Genomic DNA, 20,903 nt, shown 5'->3' on the forward strand with positions numbered 1-20,903 from the left:
AACATCATGTTGTATTGAAGAAGAATTGAAACCAGCGATTGAGACCATAAAATCATTAGGAAATTATTTTTGGAGGGAGTGAGGTTATAAATCAAGTGAGAAGTAGAGTCATGTTCTGAGTGACTTAAACTGACTCCTTTTTCTTTTTTAGTTACTTCTCAGGTCAAGATTTAACGTGAAAAACACCGTCAATTTAAGATGACGATGCATTTTAGAAATCAAACCACATAACAGCATGTTAAGTAAAAGTAATCAATGATATATTTGGAATATACAGTACTGTGCAAAAGTCTTAGAAGAATTGATGCTAGTTTGAAGGTAAAGGGTGGTCACACCAAATATTGATTTAGATTTTTCTTCTGTTCAATTACTTTGCATTTTGTTAATTGATTAAAAAAAATGTAATTATTAACATTTCTATTTTTGAAAGCATTCTTATTAGGGCCCGAGCAGGCAACGACCTGCAAGGTCCCTATTGTATTTCGAATGATTATTCTTTTTTTTTCTTTTTTTTCTTGGTCCCAAATGATCGCATTTTTCACTGCCTGAACATACCCCAAAACTCATGAAACTTTAAATATAAGTCCCACATGGTGAAAAATTTTATAATCTATTGTCATCCTGAATTTCCACCACTAGGTGACTAGAAGGAAAGTGCATTTTGGCTAATAACTCCCACATATTTTATTGCACATTCAAAAAACTTATATCCATGTGTTCACTGAGTTGTGCTGAATCTCGTGATATAGGCCACGCCCATTTTCGCCTACCGTTTTTTTTCCGCAAATTTGCAAAATGTCGCAAACCTACTTTTTCGAACTCCTCCTAGGCAATTTCATCGTTTTGCACCAAACTTTGCACACAGCATCTATGGACCCGTAACAAAAACTTACTAAAAGAATTTTGACAACCAAAAGAATACTCAAGTTATTAAATAACAACTTCCTGCAGGTGGCGCTATTATCAACACAAAACACGAAATGTTGCATATCTCCACATTGGTGTGTCTGAATGACATGAAACTCAGGTTACTACTTCCCCATGAGCCCCTGAGGCTCTGTGCAAAATTTTTGGCGATGACCACTAGGTGGCGCTCTTTAAATTGAAGTATTTTATATCTCCAAATCGGTTGGTCGGATTAACACCAAACTTGGTATACTTATTGTCAATGCCCTCCTGAGGATAACCCTTGAAGGTTTTATTGATCGGCCCCTAGGTGGCGCTCCGGTGGCAGTCTAATTTAATATTTGGCACTGTGCCCAGACCATAAGACTTGAGGCAATGAAATTCATTATCATTATCATTTTTTTTTTTAATCTTTTTATTTATGTTATTTACTTCATACTGCAAACAAAATCTACCTCTGGGTACAAATAGAGTCCTCATACACACACACAAAAGAGGCACATATCACACATCATTCAACTTAAGACAGTGGGAGTTAAGAAATGGCAAGTTAAATAAAAAATTAAAAATGATTAAAAGTTCTTAGAGGTCCAGACTATACTTAGATATTGATGTGAACTAAAATACGAATAGCAAAAAGAAAAAGAATAAACAAAATAAAACAGCAAAATAAAATAAAACTTGTTTTGGCGGTAAAAAACGTAGATAAAGGTTAAAATGTATATATAGAAATAGTAAAAACATACATAAAAGCAACAATAAATAAACACCTGTGCAAAGCATAGCAGGGACAAAACTTTTTGTTCTACACCTAGGGATTGTAAACCTACGCCCAGAGGGGAGGAGCTGAAAGTCTGTGTGCAATGGATGGGAACTGTCATTTAAAATTGAACCAGTAATGCGCTGTAATTGTTTTGTGTACAAGGTCCCCACGTTGAGCTGTGGCTCACCAATCAGTCTGCTAGACCACTTTACTATTTGGTTGACTGAGTTTTTATTTTTCAATGAGAGGTTGCCGTCGGTGTGTGTGTTACAGGGGCCAGTCTATACCACCCCTATGAATTTCATTGCCTTAAGTGTGACCACGGTACCAAATATGAAATTAGACTGCCACCACAGTGCCACCTAGGGGCCGATCATTTTTACTGAAGTAAAGGATCTGAACGCTTCTTCCACCACTGTCTTTTTTACTTCTTTACTTTTTTTATTTTCCTTTTTTTACATTATTTTCCTTTCTTTATTTTATTACATTTTTTTTAATTTTGTTATTTTTTTATTTTTTATTTTGTATTATTTTTCATTATTTTGTATTATTTTTTAATATTTTGTATTATTTTTTATTATTTTGTATTATTTTTTTTATTATTTTGTATTATTTTGTATTAGTTTTTATTAATTTTTTTTTCCGGCTCCTGCGCATGCGCCGGCTTTTTCCACTTCTGCTCTGCATTGTCCAGAAAGGCCGCACATGCGCAGAACCGCAAAAAGCCGCGCATGCGCAGAACTGCAAAAAACCGCGCATGCTCAGAAGCGCAGAAAAAAATAATTTAAAAAAATTAAAATTAAAAATGTAAATTTAAAATTAAAAAATTTAAAATTTAAAAAATTTAAAATTTAAAAAATTAAAAAATTAAAAAATTAAAAATTAAAAAATCAAAAAATTAAAAAATAAAAAATAAATCAATTTCCATTGATGTAACTTTATACTTGTACTCCATTACATTTTTAAAGCAAATATTGTACTTAATGTTGCTCTACATTTAGCTGACAGATTTTCGTTTTGTTGTTACTTGTCAGGTCAAGATTTATCATGAAAAACTAGATCAATTTAAAATGATGACACATTTTTTTTTACATCAAACTACATAACAGTGAGTTAAATGCTGCTTACATAAACGCATAAAAATCCAATCCATATTTGGAATAACAATCTGAGTGGAGCCACTCTGCATAACGAGTACGTTTGATCCTTTAAGTACATATTGTACTCGTACTTTTGCATCAGCAGTGTGGTATTGAGTAAGGGATCTGAACCCTACCTTCAATCATTTATTTGTTTAACCCTCTGGGGTTACCAAAAGCTCCAAAGCATGACTTCTTCATCACATCCAGACTAGAAAACAAAGCAGCGTGGAGCCATACTGTAAATGTACTTCTAAAGTTCTGGCTGTAAACTCCATGAGGCCAGTTTCAGTTTGATGATGATATACCAAATAAAACTGGAGACAAGGTCAAATATATTTTGTATAAAACGATAGAACTGGATGTAACCCTCTTATATGTTATATTTGCAACCTTTGTTCACATTTGCAACAGTTAAAATTCTTAATTGAGCATGATAGTGTTTTGAAAGTAAAAAAAAGATTCAAAACCACATTTTATGTTGGACTAAAGGACAAAAAAGACACAAAATGACCAAAAATACACAAAATTACAAAAAAAGACACAAAAAGACACAAAATTACAAAAAAAAGACACAAAATGACCAAAAAACACAGAAGTCACAAAATAACTATAAAGGACACTAAAAAGGACACAAAAGCAGAGAAAATGACCAAAGAAGACACAAAATAACTTAAAAATACACAAAATGACCAAAATTATTTCGCTAAACACACACATGACACAAATGAAATAGAGTCACACCAGAATAAATAGCAGAGTTGGATGAAAGGATCACACACAATCACAAGATCACATTTATGTTGGTTTTTCTTTGTTTCTTTTTGGTTCAAAATGTTGATCCAGTAAGTCAAAATAAAAAATAAATTATTATTAGGTCATGTAGGTGAGGTTGTGCTGGAAAAAACAACAACAACATGGCATTTAAACATTTTTAAGTGGTGTATACAGGCAGGATGAAAAGGATTCAGAAATGGACAAAATAGCCCCAGACTCCATAGAGTTAATAAACGAGGTAGTGTAAGTGTGCAGAAGAACACTAGATGGCGGTATCGTTATAATGACATGAAATACGGGCCCTATCGCCTCTCTGACGCAAGACGAAAGAGAAGGACAACTTCCTATCTCCACTGTCTATCCAAAAATGGCGGACACGTGTGGCCAAGTATTGCTGGGATCAGGGCTGACTGTCCTCTCCCACCCTCTGATGTACATTAAAGTCCTGATCCAGGTAAGAGGACAACTGTTCGTGTAGACGCTGGGAAGGTGCTACTGGTTTAGGAGCTGCTATGGTCACTGGTAGTATTTGCAAATACTGCATAACTCAAGTAGCTACTAGCCCGAAGAGGAACTAGCCAAACTACATTGAAAATACCACAGTTTCATTTTGCCTCGCTTATCAGTAAATTCGTGCGCTGTGTAGAACATGACCTAAGGCCTTCAGTGAATTACTATCATTAACTCTTTAATTCGGCACGCATTTAATGCACATAGAAGGGAATGACCCGATAACAACATTGTTAGTCCGTCTGTTGTCCCCATGACCTTCTGTTTCCAAAATACACTGTAGCAGGCGGAAGTGAGTTGATTGAACCAATTAGTAAAGTCCTTATTGTATTGAATTATAGTACTGCTTCTTTAATTTTCTGTAGGCATAATGCACAAGAACTCTGTCTCATCCTGTGACATATTCCCAGATACATAAGTTACGTTTCTGACAAGCCAATAGGTTGCGATAGTGGCCAGAGAACAGCTAGTTAGCTCTGTCCTGCTATCTAACGTTACACCCTCTACGGGCAACTTAAATGCTGCAGGGGGCCACAATTTTTCATCGACACTACCACAGGGCCACATATAGGACCGTGCACTTAACCAGATATGATGAAACTGCAATTTTAAATATGTTTACAGTGCAGTAACTTGACATATTTCATGCTCAAATCCATGTTTAACAGTATAAATAGGAATACAAAAGGTTTGAAGCAAATAAAAAATAACCACTTACTGTGGTTTCTTGTTTTTCAGTGCAAGAACAGCAGACCAACATTAATTGCAAGGAGTAATTTTGTGCATTTTTACACTGCACTTTTAAGATTTCATGCTCAAATGCATGTAGTTGTATTGAGGGCCACTTCAGGTGAGGGTGCGGGCCGTCTGCCCATTCCTGCTCTATATGTTTCTGCCTATTCGAATAATTGATCGAAGTGACGGTGAATTTTATTTTCCACTCATGAAATATTCTCACTCGGTGGCTTTGTTGACCTGTAAACAGTAAAAGGTCAGGAACGAGCTAACATGTCTTTACGTTAACATGCATGTGTTTTTGTACATTTTTTACAGCACAAGTACTGTTGGCTCACTGTCCTCATGTATGTTGAACAACAAATTCGTAACATTGATAAATGTTTACAGTATTCGTAAACCTTTTGACCACTGAAACAGCTTGTAAGCTAACACCAGCGGTTGCTAAACAGCTAAAGTCAACGTTAATCAGTAAGCCAACTTATTGTAGCTCTAACAGTGAAAGTTGTTTTAAAGACTAAATATGTATTGCGTGTTGACCGAATTAATTCAACTGGCAAAGTGAACAACACGTGTGGGTAAAATGACATCAAGTTTATAAGGAGTGTCAGAAACATAGTTTGTGGTGCTATGACATAATAAAAGTGCATACAGTTACAGTGCGTTTTGCTTATCTCTTGATATCATTACTGTGTGTGTTAGGTAGGACATGAGCCGCTCGCTCCAACCCTGGGCAGGAACCTGTTTGGCAGACAAGTCTACCAGCTGCCTGGACTCTTTGCTTATGGTGAGTCTGACTCTCCACATTAACCCTATAAAGCCAAGTGTATCATATTAGATACAGTAATTTTTGAGACCTCTACATCATCAAAAACCTGATGTAAACATGTGTTGAAGATAAACAAACTGAGCAACAAATTGCACAAAAATACCAGATGTAGCAAAAATGATATGCAGGTTCCACGAGTGGATCAGTCATTGCTGCATTAAAAAACTTCATATCAGCAGATATATGATGTTGTGTTATATGGAAAAAATATGTATTTTGCATGTTTGAGGAAAAAGGAAAAGTTAAAAATGTTGTTGTTTGATGTTTTTGTTAGTTCAAGAAAAACAAACTGTGAGCAACAAATTGCACAAAAAGACCTGATGTATCAAATATGATACGAATTAGAATTCATATATGCAATTTATTTATTTTTTAAAATTTGTCAGCAAGTTAATAAGCACTCGGTTTTAAAAAAAATTGAATTTTCTGGCAATTATTTCATGGTTCAGGCTTTATAGGGTTAAGCCCTGTGCAGAAATGGAACCTGTAACATTTATTCCATTGCTCCAGTGGATGATGTGCTGTTAATATCTCTCTGTTGGAATTTAACCTTAGGTAGCTTTTATTTTAATGTGACAGCTCTGTCATAAGCTGTGTTGGAAGTGTTGAACTGACTTACATTCCATTTAGACAATAACTGACAGGGTGTGTATTCAAACATGAGAACAATTTGTAAAGTTGCTCGCACATTTCTGAAATGAGCTGCTGTCTGAAAGTGGCTTCAGTTGGGTTGTTTTATGCAGAAATGAAGGCTGCCAGATGCTGTTTGTTTTTATTCAGATGTTTTGTGCATGGACTGTATAAATAAGGTGTTGTGACGATTTAACAGCAGTCTTCCTGCTTGTCAGGAAGATGAGGTCTTTGGAAGATGTCCTCGTACTTTCAAAGAGCAATGACAAAGGCGGTCATGTCTCTAGAGTTGTAATATCCCTTAAAGGTGTTCTATGGAGTTTTCTTGTTCGCAAACAAAGTTGTTGCATTCAGTTTTTCCCACCCAGAGTCAATGTGTGTACAAACCTGTTGAGTGGGTTTTGGCCCTTTATGTAATATTTGCAAGGTGGTTGCAATGTGCTTTGTTTAAACTCATGTTTACTTGCTAGCACTTGCTACTTGGAGCATTGCTTTATTTCTTTGCAGTGGGTCATTGCCGCCCACTGTCAATCAGTAGAATGGCTTGAATCTTACCTGCTGCCTTCGTGTCTACTTGCACATGGGTGGTTGACGTGACGCTCAATTTTTGTGTTCCCAGTGACAAATATTACTCAAATTTGATAATATTTCATTAAAATTAATGTTTTAATATGCAGTTCATTCTTCTACATCTAATCCATCTGCAAACAATGAGTATCGTTCTTCAACTATGCAAATATTCTGTTTTGAACATGACATTTGTCCACCGGTGCAACTGTACTAGGTAGCATTACTTATCTTAAAACAACTGTAATTTAATGAAAAATTAATCTAAATACATTAAAATACTTGAATGCATGTCATACGAGTGTTTACTTAATGAATCTAGAGGATATAAGTGTTAAGGTCCCTATGTAGAGTTATTATGACACATTACATTTTGTCCGCAAAACTGGTGTCCTCCTGGAGCAACGGCATTATGTAGATATAAAACAGGCATTAATGTGACCACCCCATTACTGAGAGGGGTCCTTCCAGAATCAGGAAGGACAGAAGACATCTCTGGAGCAGGTGGACTGCACACAAGATCACTTCTGTCTCAAATATTTTCATAATATTACTATTTCTGTGCAGTGTTGGAACTGGTCGTCTTAAGGTAGTCCTTTGGTACAACGCAGTTTAAGTATTGATCTGAATATTTTTATCAATTTACATTAATTGATAATTGAAAATAATGTAAACCTTAACACTGTTACTCAGGATGAAGAATGTCTCTCATATAGCTAGTCCGCAAACTAGCATTGATTTCGAAAATGTCCACTGATGAAACGCACTGTCCTATAGTACAACATGAAGTCAGTTTCACTTATTTTTTTCCTTTACTCCTATCATAATGAAAATTAACATAGTGAAAGCAAACATGTAAACAAACATTTTTTGTATTACAAGTTTTATTGAAAAATTAGTTTTAATATGCAAAAGAGATATAATCCTAGTCTAAAAAATGAATGGAGGTTAATGGACGGCCGCATTTGGATGGCCCGTCCTACCTGGCTGACGGGAGCTTCTCTGTCCTGCTTGGGGATTTCTTCTCCTCTGTTGCCCCCCTCACCTGTGGGGTCCCTCAGGGCTCTATACTAGGTCCCATCCTCTTCCTATTATATATTTTACCCCTAGGGGACATCCTAGTCAAACATAACATCTCCTTCCCTGTTTTGTTAAAGCTAGTTTGATTTCCATGTTGAAAGTGAGAGGCTGAAATGACCACCAAAGAAAGGTCTAGGAAGTTTAGGGAGAGGCTGAATGAAGATCCTGAGAGGAAAGAGAACTTCCTGAGAGAGAGACGCAGAAAGTAAATTTGACAATGTTTGATAATTAATTTGACTTTGTACACGACATGGGCATACTAGTACTCTGTTGTCCAATGGTGCAACGGAATGTCCTGTGGTGCAACAAATTGAATTGTGAGTGGAAAAGGTATTTTAATGAAAAATGTATGTAAAAAGTGTGGGATAGTACAATAATGTTATCATCACTATGCAGCTATAAGGATGAAATGAAGATTCCTTGGGTTTTATACCAATTATAATGAACGTAACCCAGGCATTTGGGTGAAGTCTCTATGTGTACATCTTATAGTATATAAATAGCATAATTCTGAATTTTTTGGGGGTATGTTTGATGTGGAAATATAATTGGGACAAACTAATATGCCTTTGGCTTATCAATCTTATCTGTCCAACATTCTCTGAATTAAATAATGACATTCTTTATTGTGTTGCACCGGTGGACACATTTTAGGACTACCACACCAAAAAGTGAATAATATGTAAAGAATTAGAAATGGACACATTCAGTTTTGAATTATTCACATATAAGGGAATATAATTATATATCATTTGACATATATTTTTGAATTATTATTTTTTTTCACTTTGAATTTGAGTTCACGTCAACCACCCACATGTATGGTGCAGATAAAACAGGTACTCGTAGAAACATGGCTTCATAGTACTAGTAAGGGTCTCAAACCCCCCACACAAAAGACCATACAGGTGGTACACCCACCTGACTGAGTATTTTGCCTGCCAGAACACACATCACATTCATTACGATTTTGCTAGTAAATATTATTTTATCCTCAGACAAATTCCCCTAACATATATATATATATATATATATATATATATATACACACACATACATTCCTTCTGTGTAGTTCCATCTTGGATCAGTTAGGAGTACAGATGTTCCACCTATCAGTCGTTCTGATTGGGCAAACTCTGCTCTGTACAACATCATTTTTCACACACAAAAAAAATGCTGAAATTGGGATGCTGTACTCTGATTCCACCACCAGCAGCAGCAGCTCCAAAATGTCCCAATTACATTGTGGATACATTGTCATGCGCAATAATTACACCACCAGCTCCTTTCTGTGTCCCTTGGCATTACAGGGATACAGCCCCTGTCTCTCCTCTCTTCTTGCCTCAGAACCATTTCCTTGAGGTATGCTGATGCCTGATCTTTGTACATCAGTAGAAACATGTCCATAGAAAGCGTAATTGTCCTCTTGTTCAACCCCCTTTAATCATATTTAATGTTTTGTTCTTTTGAAAATTACACCAATTTACACAGTTACTTACTGATAATTGTTTGTTGTATATTAACTTGTATGCAGGTCTCACAGCCCTGATCGTCCAATGATACCATTTTTGCCATAGACCATTCAGAACAACTAACGGTCAAATTTATGACACATTTTTACAACAATCCTATCTGATCATTATTTCTATCCCCTGGTGAGTTTCCAAACATCATATCTAATGAATGCTAGTGGCAGCTGAATGCACTTGAATGCATCACCATGAAGGAGTCACAGATAATTTTTTATCATTTTAACCCTGTTAAAATTGTATATTAAACAGAAACTTAAAGTTTTAGGGCTTGATTAATTGATCTGAACCCAACAGGCACTTTGATGGTTGGAAAATGCATTTTATAATAACAGTAATGCTTCATGAAATGGTTGTCAGAAATGTGTAAGCACATAGTTAACAAGGTAAAAAAAAAAAAAAACCTGATATGCTCCAAGAAACTTTCTCCCGAAGTCTACAAAACTCCAGAAAAATGTGACTCCAGAAAAATTGCCAGATAAAATAGTGGAGCAGATAGAGGTCTGGTCAGAAGTCTCTGGTGTGCTTGCTCTGCCCCATAGATGCAGAAGAGTCACAGAATAACTGGTAAGCCAACAAAATAATCACTAAAGAAAACCCTGCTGTTTGATATAGTTTGATTTTGCAAGCAGGTGTTGGAAATGCTGTTGCATTTCGCCTTCTGCAGTTGTGAATGATGCGGTTTATTAACTGTGCAAATGAACGCATTATCTTTGACAGGGCAACAAGTTAAAGGCAAGCTACACAAAATGTGTGCATTGGATCAGTACGGTTTCACCTTTGCCTAGTTTAAGCCAGGAAAAAAACCTGTTAGTAATATATTAATTATTATGAAATCCCTTAATCTATGCTAAATGTGTGCCATTGCCTCTATTTTGCAAGTATTAGTTTTACTTTTTGAGGTTGATCTGAACAGTGGTGAAAAGCAAAAGCATCTCTGTATCCTTCTCTACATTCACCTGGGAGGAGGCACCATGCAGGCGTGGAGGAATCAAGCCTGGCCACGTGCATCCTGCTGGACAGGGTGCAGGTGTTGGATGGTTGGATGGGCTGGAGGACCTGCACGGTGCTCACAAGAACGGTGGTGTTTTTTTGTTTCTCAGAGGTTTTGCTGGATCCTCGAGTGCTGGCGTCTTTTTCTATGTGCCGATCTGACAGAGCAGCACAAATGATGCGTTCACTGAAAGAATTGACATTGTTGCACTTCACTGGAATCGTAACCTGCACGATGTCATGTGACCAATAAAATTGATTGATCTGAAATGCATTATTTTAATAACAATAACTAATTTCAACATACTATTTATAAAAGATGTTTAATGGACTGCACTTATATAGCGCTTTTATCCAAAGCGCTTCACACTCGGCTGTGGCTCAGCTGGTGGAGCGGCTGCCCATTGATCGGAAGGTCTGATGGTTGATCCCAGACTATGGCAGCCTACATGTCGAAGTGTCCTTTGGCAAGATACTGAACCCCAAATTGCCCACCGATGCTGCATTCATCGGTGTATGAATGAATTCCCAATGGTGGCCGGTGGCACTGTTGTAGGAAAGCCTCGCCCACCAGTATGAATGTGTGCGTGAATGTGTGAATGAGCGCAGTCTGTAGTGTAAAGCGATTCGGATAAAATCGCTATATAAGTGCAGTCCATTTATCATCCATTTAGGGATCAAACCACCGACCTGTAAATCATTGGGTGACCGCTCTACCAACTGAGCCACAGGCCTTTTCTTAACTTTCCCTCCTTTGTGTTTTTTGTTTGTTTCAGCAAAACACATCATCAAGATTGATGGAAAAGCGGGTCTCTTTAAAGGGCTTGGTCCAAGGCTCTGTGCTGGCTCTATCGGCACCATTGTGCACAGCAAAGTTGTGCAGGTAGGCCTGAAAACATCAGGTGCATCGTAAAAGAAAGTAATCACACTTGCACTTTGTTCTTCAGATAACAGTAAGCATGTAATGATTAACTATGGAGATATAATGCAATAACAACCCCAATTCCATCGTCATAAATGTGAATAAAATAGAATGTGATAATTTGTCAAGCCTTTGACATATATTCAAATAAAAACTGTACAAAGAAAATATATTATGTTCAAACTAATAAACATTTTGTTTTTGTAAGTAATGAATTCTGAATTTGATGGATTCTATTATTTACAGCATCCAAATATTTTTTTAATCAGGGTTGTAGTATACTTCAACACATTTAATTTAAATGTTCTTGGCATTGGGGGAAAAGATCACAATAGCTGTAATGAAAATGTACATTTTATTTGCACTATTGGGGCACTTTGTCAGGATTGTCTTGGGTGCCTTTATATGCGATTATGTAAACAGAAACCCATGTCTGAACATCCATGGTACATTTTAATAACTGACGTAAATTAGTTCTACATACTGGATATGGCAGTGACTTTCTTTGCGAGGGCACTTTTATCATGTTAACTTCTAATTTCTTACAGAAATGTCAGGAACAAGGAACACCTCAGGTAAGATTTTTATTCTGATTGATTGTTTGTACTATTACAAAATATTGTTGAAGATAGGAGATGCTGAGGTTTGTTTGTGTTGTCCAGGTACTGGGAGGTCAGCAGAAGGCTGCTGAGGGCTCCCTACAGCACGTTGTTAATGAGGTAAGACACTTCTAATGCCACAAAGCAACACACCGAACAAGAGCACACAGAAGTGTCTGCACTTCCTCATTTCAGTTATTTTGTCCTTTTATCTTTAATTACACCATGGCCTGGGTAAACTCTCCTTTCTCATTAATTCCTGACAGTGGACACCTACTAAGAGTTAACCTGTGTGTTCACTGTTTTCCAACAGTGAATGTCCTTCTTCAGTGCTGAACACCACTGGCCCTTTCAACTTACTGATACTTTGTATCACTGAAAGATTGTCTCTCATTGCGTTCAACTGGCTCCTTCAGCCTGACATGCCCAATCATTTGTCCCCAAATTAATCTTAATATTTTCACGAACAATGACATGGCTGCAGAGCTATCTCGTCTCGTTGTTTAACACATTGCCAAATTAGAGTTAACAGATTGTTTTATTGTATATTTAATTATTAACTTCTGGCTCGTAGCTGAGACCATAGGTTCTTTAAGGGCAGCGGACTAGAAATATATCTTGTTGTCAGGTCACAACTAATTTATGGGATGGTTGTGACTGGTTACAGTTATGTTGTGATAATAATTGTTCAGGCATTAGGCAATCCCTTAGGTGTTGTTCACAAGGAAATTTGAGTTGTGGCTTAAGTTTTGATTGCAAAATGCTGGCTTTTTTATGTTTCTTTTGGAGTAATGGCTTCTTCCTGGCAGAGTGGCCTTTCAGCCCATGTCGGTACAGGACTCGTTTCACTGTGGATAATGACACACTCTTACCAGCTTCAGCCAGCATCTTCACAAGGTCTTCTGCTTTTGTTCTTGGGTTGATATGCACATTTTGGACCAAAGCATGTTCATCTCTGGGACACAGAGTCCGTCTCCTTCCTGAGCGGTATGATGGCTCGACATTCCCATGGTGTTCATACACCAGTCCACAATTCTCTTCCTGATATCTTGGTTGATTTCTTTTGACTTTCCCATGATGTTACACAAAGAAGCAGTGTGTTTCAGGTGTGCCTTAAAATACATCCACAGGTGTGTCTCCAATTAATTCAAATGTTGTCAATAAACCAATCAGAAGCTTCCAAAGACATGACATCATCATCTGGGCTTTTGCTAATTGTTTAAAGGCATAATAATCTTAGTGTATGTAAACTTCTGACTTTGAAGAAAGTAATTTAAAAAAAAATGTCCAAAAAAAATCCTTCTCATTATTCTGGCATTAAGCAAATATAAATAATTTTGGTAATCCTAACAGACCTAAATAAACTTTTCTATGATCTCTAATTTATTGAGATGCACCTGTATAACGGTCATGTCTACTTAGATGTTTGAAGTGATGTTAGGTTTCATGCATACTTGTCAGTTGATTTCCTGTCTCTTCCACAGACAACCAAAGAGATGATAGCTCGTTCCTGCGCCACCATTGTCACACATCCCTTTCATGGTACGTCATGGAATATCACAAATGTCTGCAACTGCTCAAATCTTTCAGATGGATTGAACTGGTTAACTACCGCACTATGCATGTGATCCTTTCAGAGGTTGTATTAGAGCTTTGAAGTGCTTTTATGTGCGATACATTTGAATGTTTTAGTTGAAACTAGCAAATCTGTGTGGGGAGACACTAGTCTGCATGTCAGCTATGTTTTCCTCGACTTGTTTTTCAGTGATTACTTTGCGATGTATGGTCCAGTTTATTGGGAGAGAAACAAAATACAGGTAAATTTCTCATGTTTCAGACACAAAACTTAATGAGAAGAGCCGTAAAAGTAGTTAAACATAAATAAAAAACACATTTTCTTCTGTTTTTAGTGGGGTGTTTGACTCCATCGTCACAGTCTACAGAGAAGAAGGCATACTGGGCTTCTTTGCGTAAGTTTGACTCTCCTTGACTTTATTTTTGTCTTTAACACTCCAGGTTTTTGGTACATTTCCTTGATGCTCAACATCAATTAAAGGCCTGTAGATTGTTTGCCTGAGTTAAGCATGCTTGCATTTGTGCACAGTACACATTGTGTAATGGAACAAGTTACAAACATTGTTTAAAATTGTAATCCCTAGTGGAAATGATGGCAGTTTATCAGTGCACCGAAAGTACTTTGTAGATGTATTGGATTACATTATACTTAAAGGTCCAATCTTATAAAGTGATATTTCTGTTTCACGAGTTACCATTTACCACCATAAAGCAGGTCTAGGTGCTATATAAAAACTCAAAACAAGTACAAAAACGGTCAATCCACGAAAAAATGCAAACCCGGAATCACAAACTGTCTTTTAAACAAGCTGTCAGGACTTCTGTAAGTGTGTGACATCACAACTATTATATATAGGTAGAAAGTGCTGTTAGAGTCATTAACCAGACCAGTGAGGGTGTAGAGATCCTGGAAGCGTAGAAACAGAAGCATAGACTGTATATAAAGATGGACGGCCTGAACAGCTCCCCAAAAGGGAGGCCAAAACCTCTCATTCACTCACTGGTGGCGGGCTGCAGTATACAGTAGTGTTCAATATAATAGCAGTCCAATGTGACTAACCAGAGTAATCCAGGTTTTTAGTATATGTTTTATTGCTACATGGCAAACAAGGTACCAGTAGGTGCAGTAGATTCTCAGAAAGCCAACAAGACCCAGCATTCGTGATATGCACGCTCTTAAGGCTGTGCAATTGGGCAATTAGTTGAAAGGGGTGTGTTCAAAAATATAGCAGTGTGGCATTCAAAATCAATCGAATCAAAATTACTTTATTCATCCACAAGGGGAAATTCAGTAATCAGTGAGGTCATCAATTTTGTGAAAAAACAGGTGTGACTCAGGTGGCCTCTATTTAAAGATGAAGCCAGCACTTGTTGAACATGGATTTCTCTTTGAAAGCCCGAGGAAAATGGGTCGTTCAAGACATTGTTCAGAAGAACAGCATACTTTGATTAAAAAGTTGATTGGAGAGGGGAAAACTTATAAAGAGGTGCAAACAATTATAGGCTGTTCAGCTAAAATGATCTCCAATGCTTTAAAATGGAGAGCAAACCAGAGACACGTGGCAGAAAACGGAAGACAACCATCAAAATGGATGGAAGAATAAGCAGAATGGCAAAGGCTCAGCCAATGATCAGCTCCAGGATGATCAAAGACAGTCTGGAGTTACCTGTAAGTGCTGTGACAGTTAGAAGACGTCTGTGTGAAGCTAATCTATTTACAAGAATCCCCCGCAAAGTCCCTCTGTTAAAAAAAAGGCATGTGCAGAAGAGGTTACAATTTGCCAAAGAACACATCAACTGGCCTAAAGAGAAATGGAGGAACATTTTGTCGACTGATGAGAGTAAAATTGTTCTTTTTGGGTCCAAGGGCCGCAGACAGTTTGTGAGACGAGCCCCAAACTCTGAATTCAAGCCACAGTACACAGTGAAGACAGTGAAGCATGGTGGTGCAAGCATCATGATATGGGCATGTTTCTCCTACTATGGTGTTGGGCCTATTTATCACATACCAGGGATCATGGATCAGTTTGTATATGTCAACTTGAAGAGGTCATGTTGCTTTATGCTGAAGAGGAAATGCCCTTGAAATGGGTGTTTCAACAAGACAATGACCCCAAACACACTAGTAAACCAGCAAAATCTTGGTTCCAAACCAACAACATTGATGTTATGGAGTGGCCAGCCCAATCCGCGGACCTTAATCCAATTGAGAACTTGTGGGGTGACATCAAAAATGCTGTTTCTGAAGCAAAACCAAGAAATGTAAATGAATTGTGGAATGTTGTTAGAGAATCTTGGAGTGGAATAACAGCTGAAAGGTGCCACAAGTTGGTTGACTCCATGACACAGACTCCGTGAAGCAGTATTAAAAAAAACTGTGGTTATACAACTAAATATTAGTTTAGTGATTCACAGGATTGCTAAATCCTAGAAACCAAAGAGTTTGTACAAAATAGTTTTGAGTTTGTAAAGTCAACAGCAGACACTGCTATATTCTTGAACACACCTCTTTCAGCTAATTGCCCAATGTCACAGCCTTAAGAGCTGCATATCACCAATGCTGGGTCTTGTTGGTTTTCTGAGAATCTACTGCACCTACTGGTACCTTGTTTGCCGTGTAGCAATAAAAAATATACTAAAAACCTGGATTAATCTGGTTAGTCACATTGAACACTACTGTAGGTCAGTAACTTCGCTCCCCTCCATGTTCGTATATGGGACATGGGCCAAACGAAAGACTTTAGTACACTTGAGGTAGTTCTTATCACACTGACGTACACTACAGCTCAGAAGTTTCACCCAGAAAATTGTCTGTGTTTTCCATGAAAACAAACTGTTTTATTCATGATTGAAATCTTTTCAATGTTACAAAATGAGTCGAAAATATAGTAAAGACATTTACAAGGGCAGAAATAATCATTTTAACCTGTACAAATCCCCAACTTTACCTCTAGATATTCAACCAGCCTGAGGAAGGATCATTTTATTGCTTCTCTCAGCACAAAACAGTTTTCTGCTGTGCTAATATAAAGCATAGGTGTTTTAATTGTCAATTAGCGTTTCAACACTATAGAAGTGGATTAACACAATGTGCCACTTGAACACAGGAGTGATGGTTGCTGACAATATATAATAGATATTTCATAAGAAAATCAGCCATTCCCAGCTGTAATAGTCATTTACCATATTAACAATGTCTACATTGTATGTCTGTTGTTTTCATTTTAAAAAGACCCCAAACTTTTGAGCGGTAGTGTATGTTCAAGTGTCTTTCTGATAAGTTTGTTTTTTAATTCTATAAAATGGGGTTGTAACTTCATGATTGACAGCTATAATTGACTTGTGATTAGTCAGGCGAGTGTTTGGGCAAGAACTCAATTCTACAGCTCTTTCTATCCAGGATATTTAGGCTTCTAGTACTCTAAGAGGGAGTGGACATGAGTCGTCCATTCTTTATACAGTCTATGTGCAGGAGACTTGGGACACACTGACCTGTATTGATTTGTTTTTACAGGACAGCTTATACTTACACCTGCCTGATAATGGAAAGCAATTCACTGGCAAACCCTTATAACCCTGACTTGTTAAATTAATCAGCATACTTGATAAACAATCACACCGGGTTGTTTTCTTTTTTTCAGTGGTATGATTCCTCGCCTGCTTGGTGACGTCCTGTCTCTGTGGATTTGTAACCTGCTGGCTCACCTCATCAATACATATGCCATCGATGACTCGGTATACCACTAGTTTCTCACAGCTTTGTCCAGTTAAGGGTTCTGTATTTTGTAAAGGGGTTTGGTTTAAGGATGTAATTGCCCTGAAATACATCTGTCAGGAAACATCTACTTCCAGGGCTGAAGTGGAGGGTACGTGTACAGAAATAGTGTTTATGCACTGCAAACTCCAAGTCAATTAGGTATTTGAGCAATAAATAAAATGTGCAAACAGAACAGACCAGATTATCTGAAATAGTAATAATAGATAATAGAAATACTTAATTAATCCCCACAGGGAAATTGTGTTCGTCAAAGCAGCTCCCAAATGACAAGTCAGACAGAAATGGCAAGAGAAGAGAAAATATTTGAACACTATACATATATGGTCACATCGAGAGAGAAAAACATTAACACTATACACTTTTTTTTGTTATTAAACTTTTTATTTGAAGAAAAACAAAACAGCACATACATGTTGCTCTACATCTTGTAAACATATCAAGACTTTTCATCAAAACATAAAAAGAAAGAAAATGGTTAAAAAAAAAAAAATTAAAGAGAAGAAAAAAATATATATATAAATAAAATCAAAAATCAAAATCACATCCTTGCAAAAGCATTTACACTCTATCACAATACTCTTATAAAATCATATTCATACCTAAATTGATTGGCAACTTGAAAATCAGAAAAAAATTAAATAAAGATAATAATGATAATTCGAAAATCACAATAACAGCCGTAATAATAGTGAGTTTATCTGCCCCATGTACACCTTCCTTCATCCATGTTTTCTTCTGCAAATAGTACCTTATCATGGGGTGATAACATTGATGACAAGAGCAACATCAACTCAAATGATAGTACTAGTAAATTAAATAAAGATAGTTTGCTGCATACATGTATAGCACTGACTAATACTAGTATAGTTATTGAAACAGAAACAAAAAACAACACTATACACTTTAAATTTAACACTATGTACATGGGGTATAAATAACAGTTAAATAAAACCAGTGACAGTAAAATAAAGACCAGGTAACCTTAAGCTAAAAAAACAAGTAACTGTTAAATAAAAAAAGCAGTGCAAGCAATATATAAATCTAAAACCTTATAAGAGAGTTTGTGTTTATGGGAGACTTTACAGAGCAGAAACACTGATTGTTTAAAGTGCAGTATGCATGTGAGGGAATTGTACTTATTTATTGCACAAACAAGATCGGAAGCTATCGGACCTGATTTGGAGTGTGATATTTTGAGGGAGGAGTTGTAGAGACTGATGCTTCCTGTGTCTCTCTATGGAGCATCTGGGTGCCAGCAGTCTCAAATGACAGTTTTTCAAATACAGAATTAACATTGGTAATCTGTTCTTCTGTCCAGATGAGTCACACAGGAGAAATCAAGAACTGCTCTCAGGCTGTGACAGGGGTGAGTATGACCAACATCAGCAGTACAGCAGCCTGTTTGTAGCTTGCAGTGAGATCACGTTCTTCTTCTGCTCTTTTCTTCTAGTTCTTTGCCAGTATGCTCACATACCCTTTTGTCTTGGTGTCAAACCTCATGGCCGTCAATAACTGCGGGTGAGTTGACAGGTTATTTGCTGTTGTAAGTCCTGACAAGTGTTTCGGTCAAGCAGACTTATATTCCCACTGTCCTCGCAGGCTTGCTGGAGGCCTGCCTCCCTATGCATCAGTATATCCCACCTGGGTGGACTGCTGGAGACATCTAAGCAGAGAGGTAATAACACCTGTGCAGATACTGTATTCACTGGATAAATGCAGATGACACATTGAGCTGATTGATTACCAACCACATATCTTCCACATTTTTTATACATGTGAAAGATCGTTGTCAAGTGATCACCAAAGTCCAAAAATGTAGGTTAAAGTAATGACTAAAAGTTCAAATAATGAGTTAAGTCATGGATTAACTGTTAAAATAGTAATCTAAAAGTATTGGCAAATGGTTATCTTAAAGTGACAATTGATAAATGGTTGAAGAAGTGAAAAGTAATGCATAGAAGCCTAAAGTAGTGAATAAACTAAACTATTTAACTAATGATTGAATACATTATTTCAATAGCTTAGAGTAATGTCAATTGTTTAATAAAAGCTAACAGTAATGGATACACTGTTAAAATAGTTTACTAAGAGGAATGGGTAAACTGTTAAAATGGATAGTTTCAAACGTTTATCTGTTCCTTTTAGCTGTCCAGTCACCAGCAGAAAATGTTTACATCTTAAATGGATTTTACAGCTACACTGTGATTTATATTATATAGCATGAATTGTTTTCAATGCCAGTGTCTGAATTTAAAATAAAAAGTGACAACACTACAAGTAATGTATCCAGCCCATTTTTATTTAGACATCAAAGGACTTGGAGAAGAAAGTCTTGTCACTTTATGTAGGCAAATACTTTTTTTTTTCTTTACACTAAGCTATGGAAATGATGAAGGTGATATAATCAACATATTGAAATGCATATGTCATCAGATTATGTAAAAAATATAACTTTTTTACCACATTAAATAATTGACACCACAGTTTACCAGGGTCAATACAGGCATTTTAATTTCTGTTACCTTCAAACCAGATATTGGTTCAATCTAAAGACATGCACCTAACATGTTTGGATTGGTTTATCTAACTCTGACTGCAGACCAAATGATAACACCAGAAATGAATTTCACCACAATTGGTGTAAAGCTTAAAGTCTAATTGTTGTACACAGTTTACAATAGAGTAAGTGGGCATACAGGTGTGAAAGTGACCTAAGCTGCTGTTGCTGAAAACGATTGGTCTTTTGGTTACCAGCCACTAATAAACACTTCTTTCCTCTCTTCATTCCAGGGCAACATGAGCAGAGGCAACAGTTTATTTTTCCGGAAGCTTCCAGCAGGAAAGATGTACGCGATTGACCAGAAGAGATTTTTTTAAAGCCTCAAGAGAACTGAGCTGAACATAGTTGTGATAATAAAACAAACAAAAAAATCAACATTGCCTGATCTGGGGGTTGGACAGTCGGCACTTAATCTTTTTTTGTATGCACTTGTTTACTTTAGTTTTTTTTCTCTCTTCTTTTTGACAACCTGCCATTATGTGAAATAAACACATTCATTTCCACTTAATTTCCAGCAGGTTTTATTTTATTAACAGAAATTTACAGATTGGAACTGCAGGGTTGTAAGGTAATGAGATGGAGCCTTTTTTTAAAACCCACAGGTACAAAATCTGATGGATGGCTGCTGTCAAACCTGCCTGAATAATGTTTGGACAGACCAATGTGAAGGCGCCCGCCATCTGTTTTGTATATGATTCCCCTTCATCCACGTGATGGGATTTGTTTGTTGAAAACGGCACTTCTGTCTGCATGTGGTAATGTCTAATAATTCACGTTAGTGATCAAGTGGGCCCTCTTGTCATGTGGTATTGTCTTGTGTTAATAATCATAAAGCTCACTGCTTGGTGGTAATGCTAGTGAAAGGACAGTGAGGTGATGGTTGAGAAAGAGCATGTATGGATCTACAGAGGCATGGAGGGTAGCCTGAGCTGGCACTCTGAGCAGCCAAGTGCTTGTATCAACTCTTTCTGACTGACCCAAATAAAAACTGCTTTTTTTTGACCGCGTCTT

The 20,903-nt window shown here is 36.9% G+C and overlaps 1 protein-coding gene across 1 annotated transcript; it reads left to right on the forward strand.

Moving 5' to 3' along the window:
• The first annotated feature begins 3,885 nt into the window (after window positions 1-3,885).
• On the forward strand, window positions 3,886-20,899 carry mtch2 (mitochondrial carrier homolog 2). Its single transcript, XM_059350171.1, has 13 exons — window positions 3,886-4,039; window positions 5,533-5,617; window positions 11,235-11,341; window positions 11,929-11,955; window positions 12,043-12,099; window positions 13,464-13,521; window positions 13,745-13,796; window positions 13,890-13,949; window positions 17,196-17,289; window positions 18,651-18,698; window positions 18,783-18,850; window positions 18,932-19,007; window positions 20,123-20,899. Exons 1-13 carry the CDS (start codon window positions 3,953-3,955, stop codon window positions 20,207-20,209), a joined length of 906 nt encoding a protein of 301 aa, XP_059206154.1. The 5' UTR covers window positions 3,886-3,952; the 3' UTR covers window positions 20,210-20,899.
• The last annotated feature ends 4 nt before the right edge of the window (window positions 20,900-20,903 follow it).

This window comes from Centropristis striata, chromosome 2, assembly GCF_030273125.1.
Source record: "Centropristis striata isolate RG_2023a ecotype Rhode Island chromosome 2, C.striata_1.0, whole genome shotgun sequence".
NCBI classification, from domain to species: domain Eukaryota; kingdom Metazoa; phylum Chordata; class Actinopteri; order Perciformes; family Serranidae; genus Centropristis; species Centropristis striata.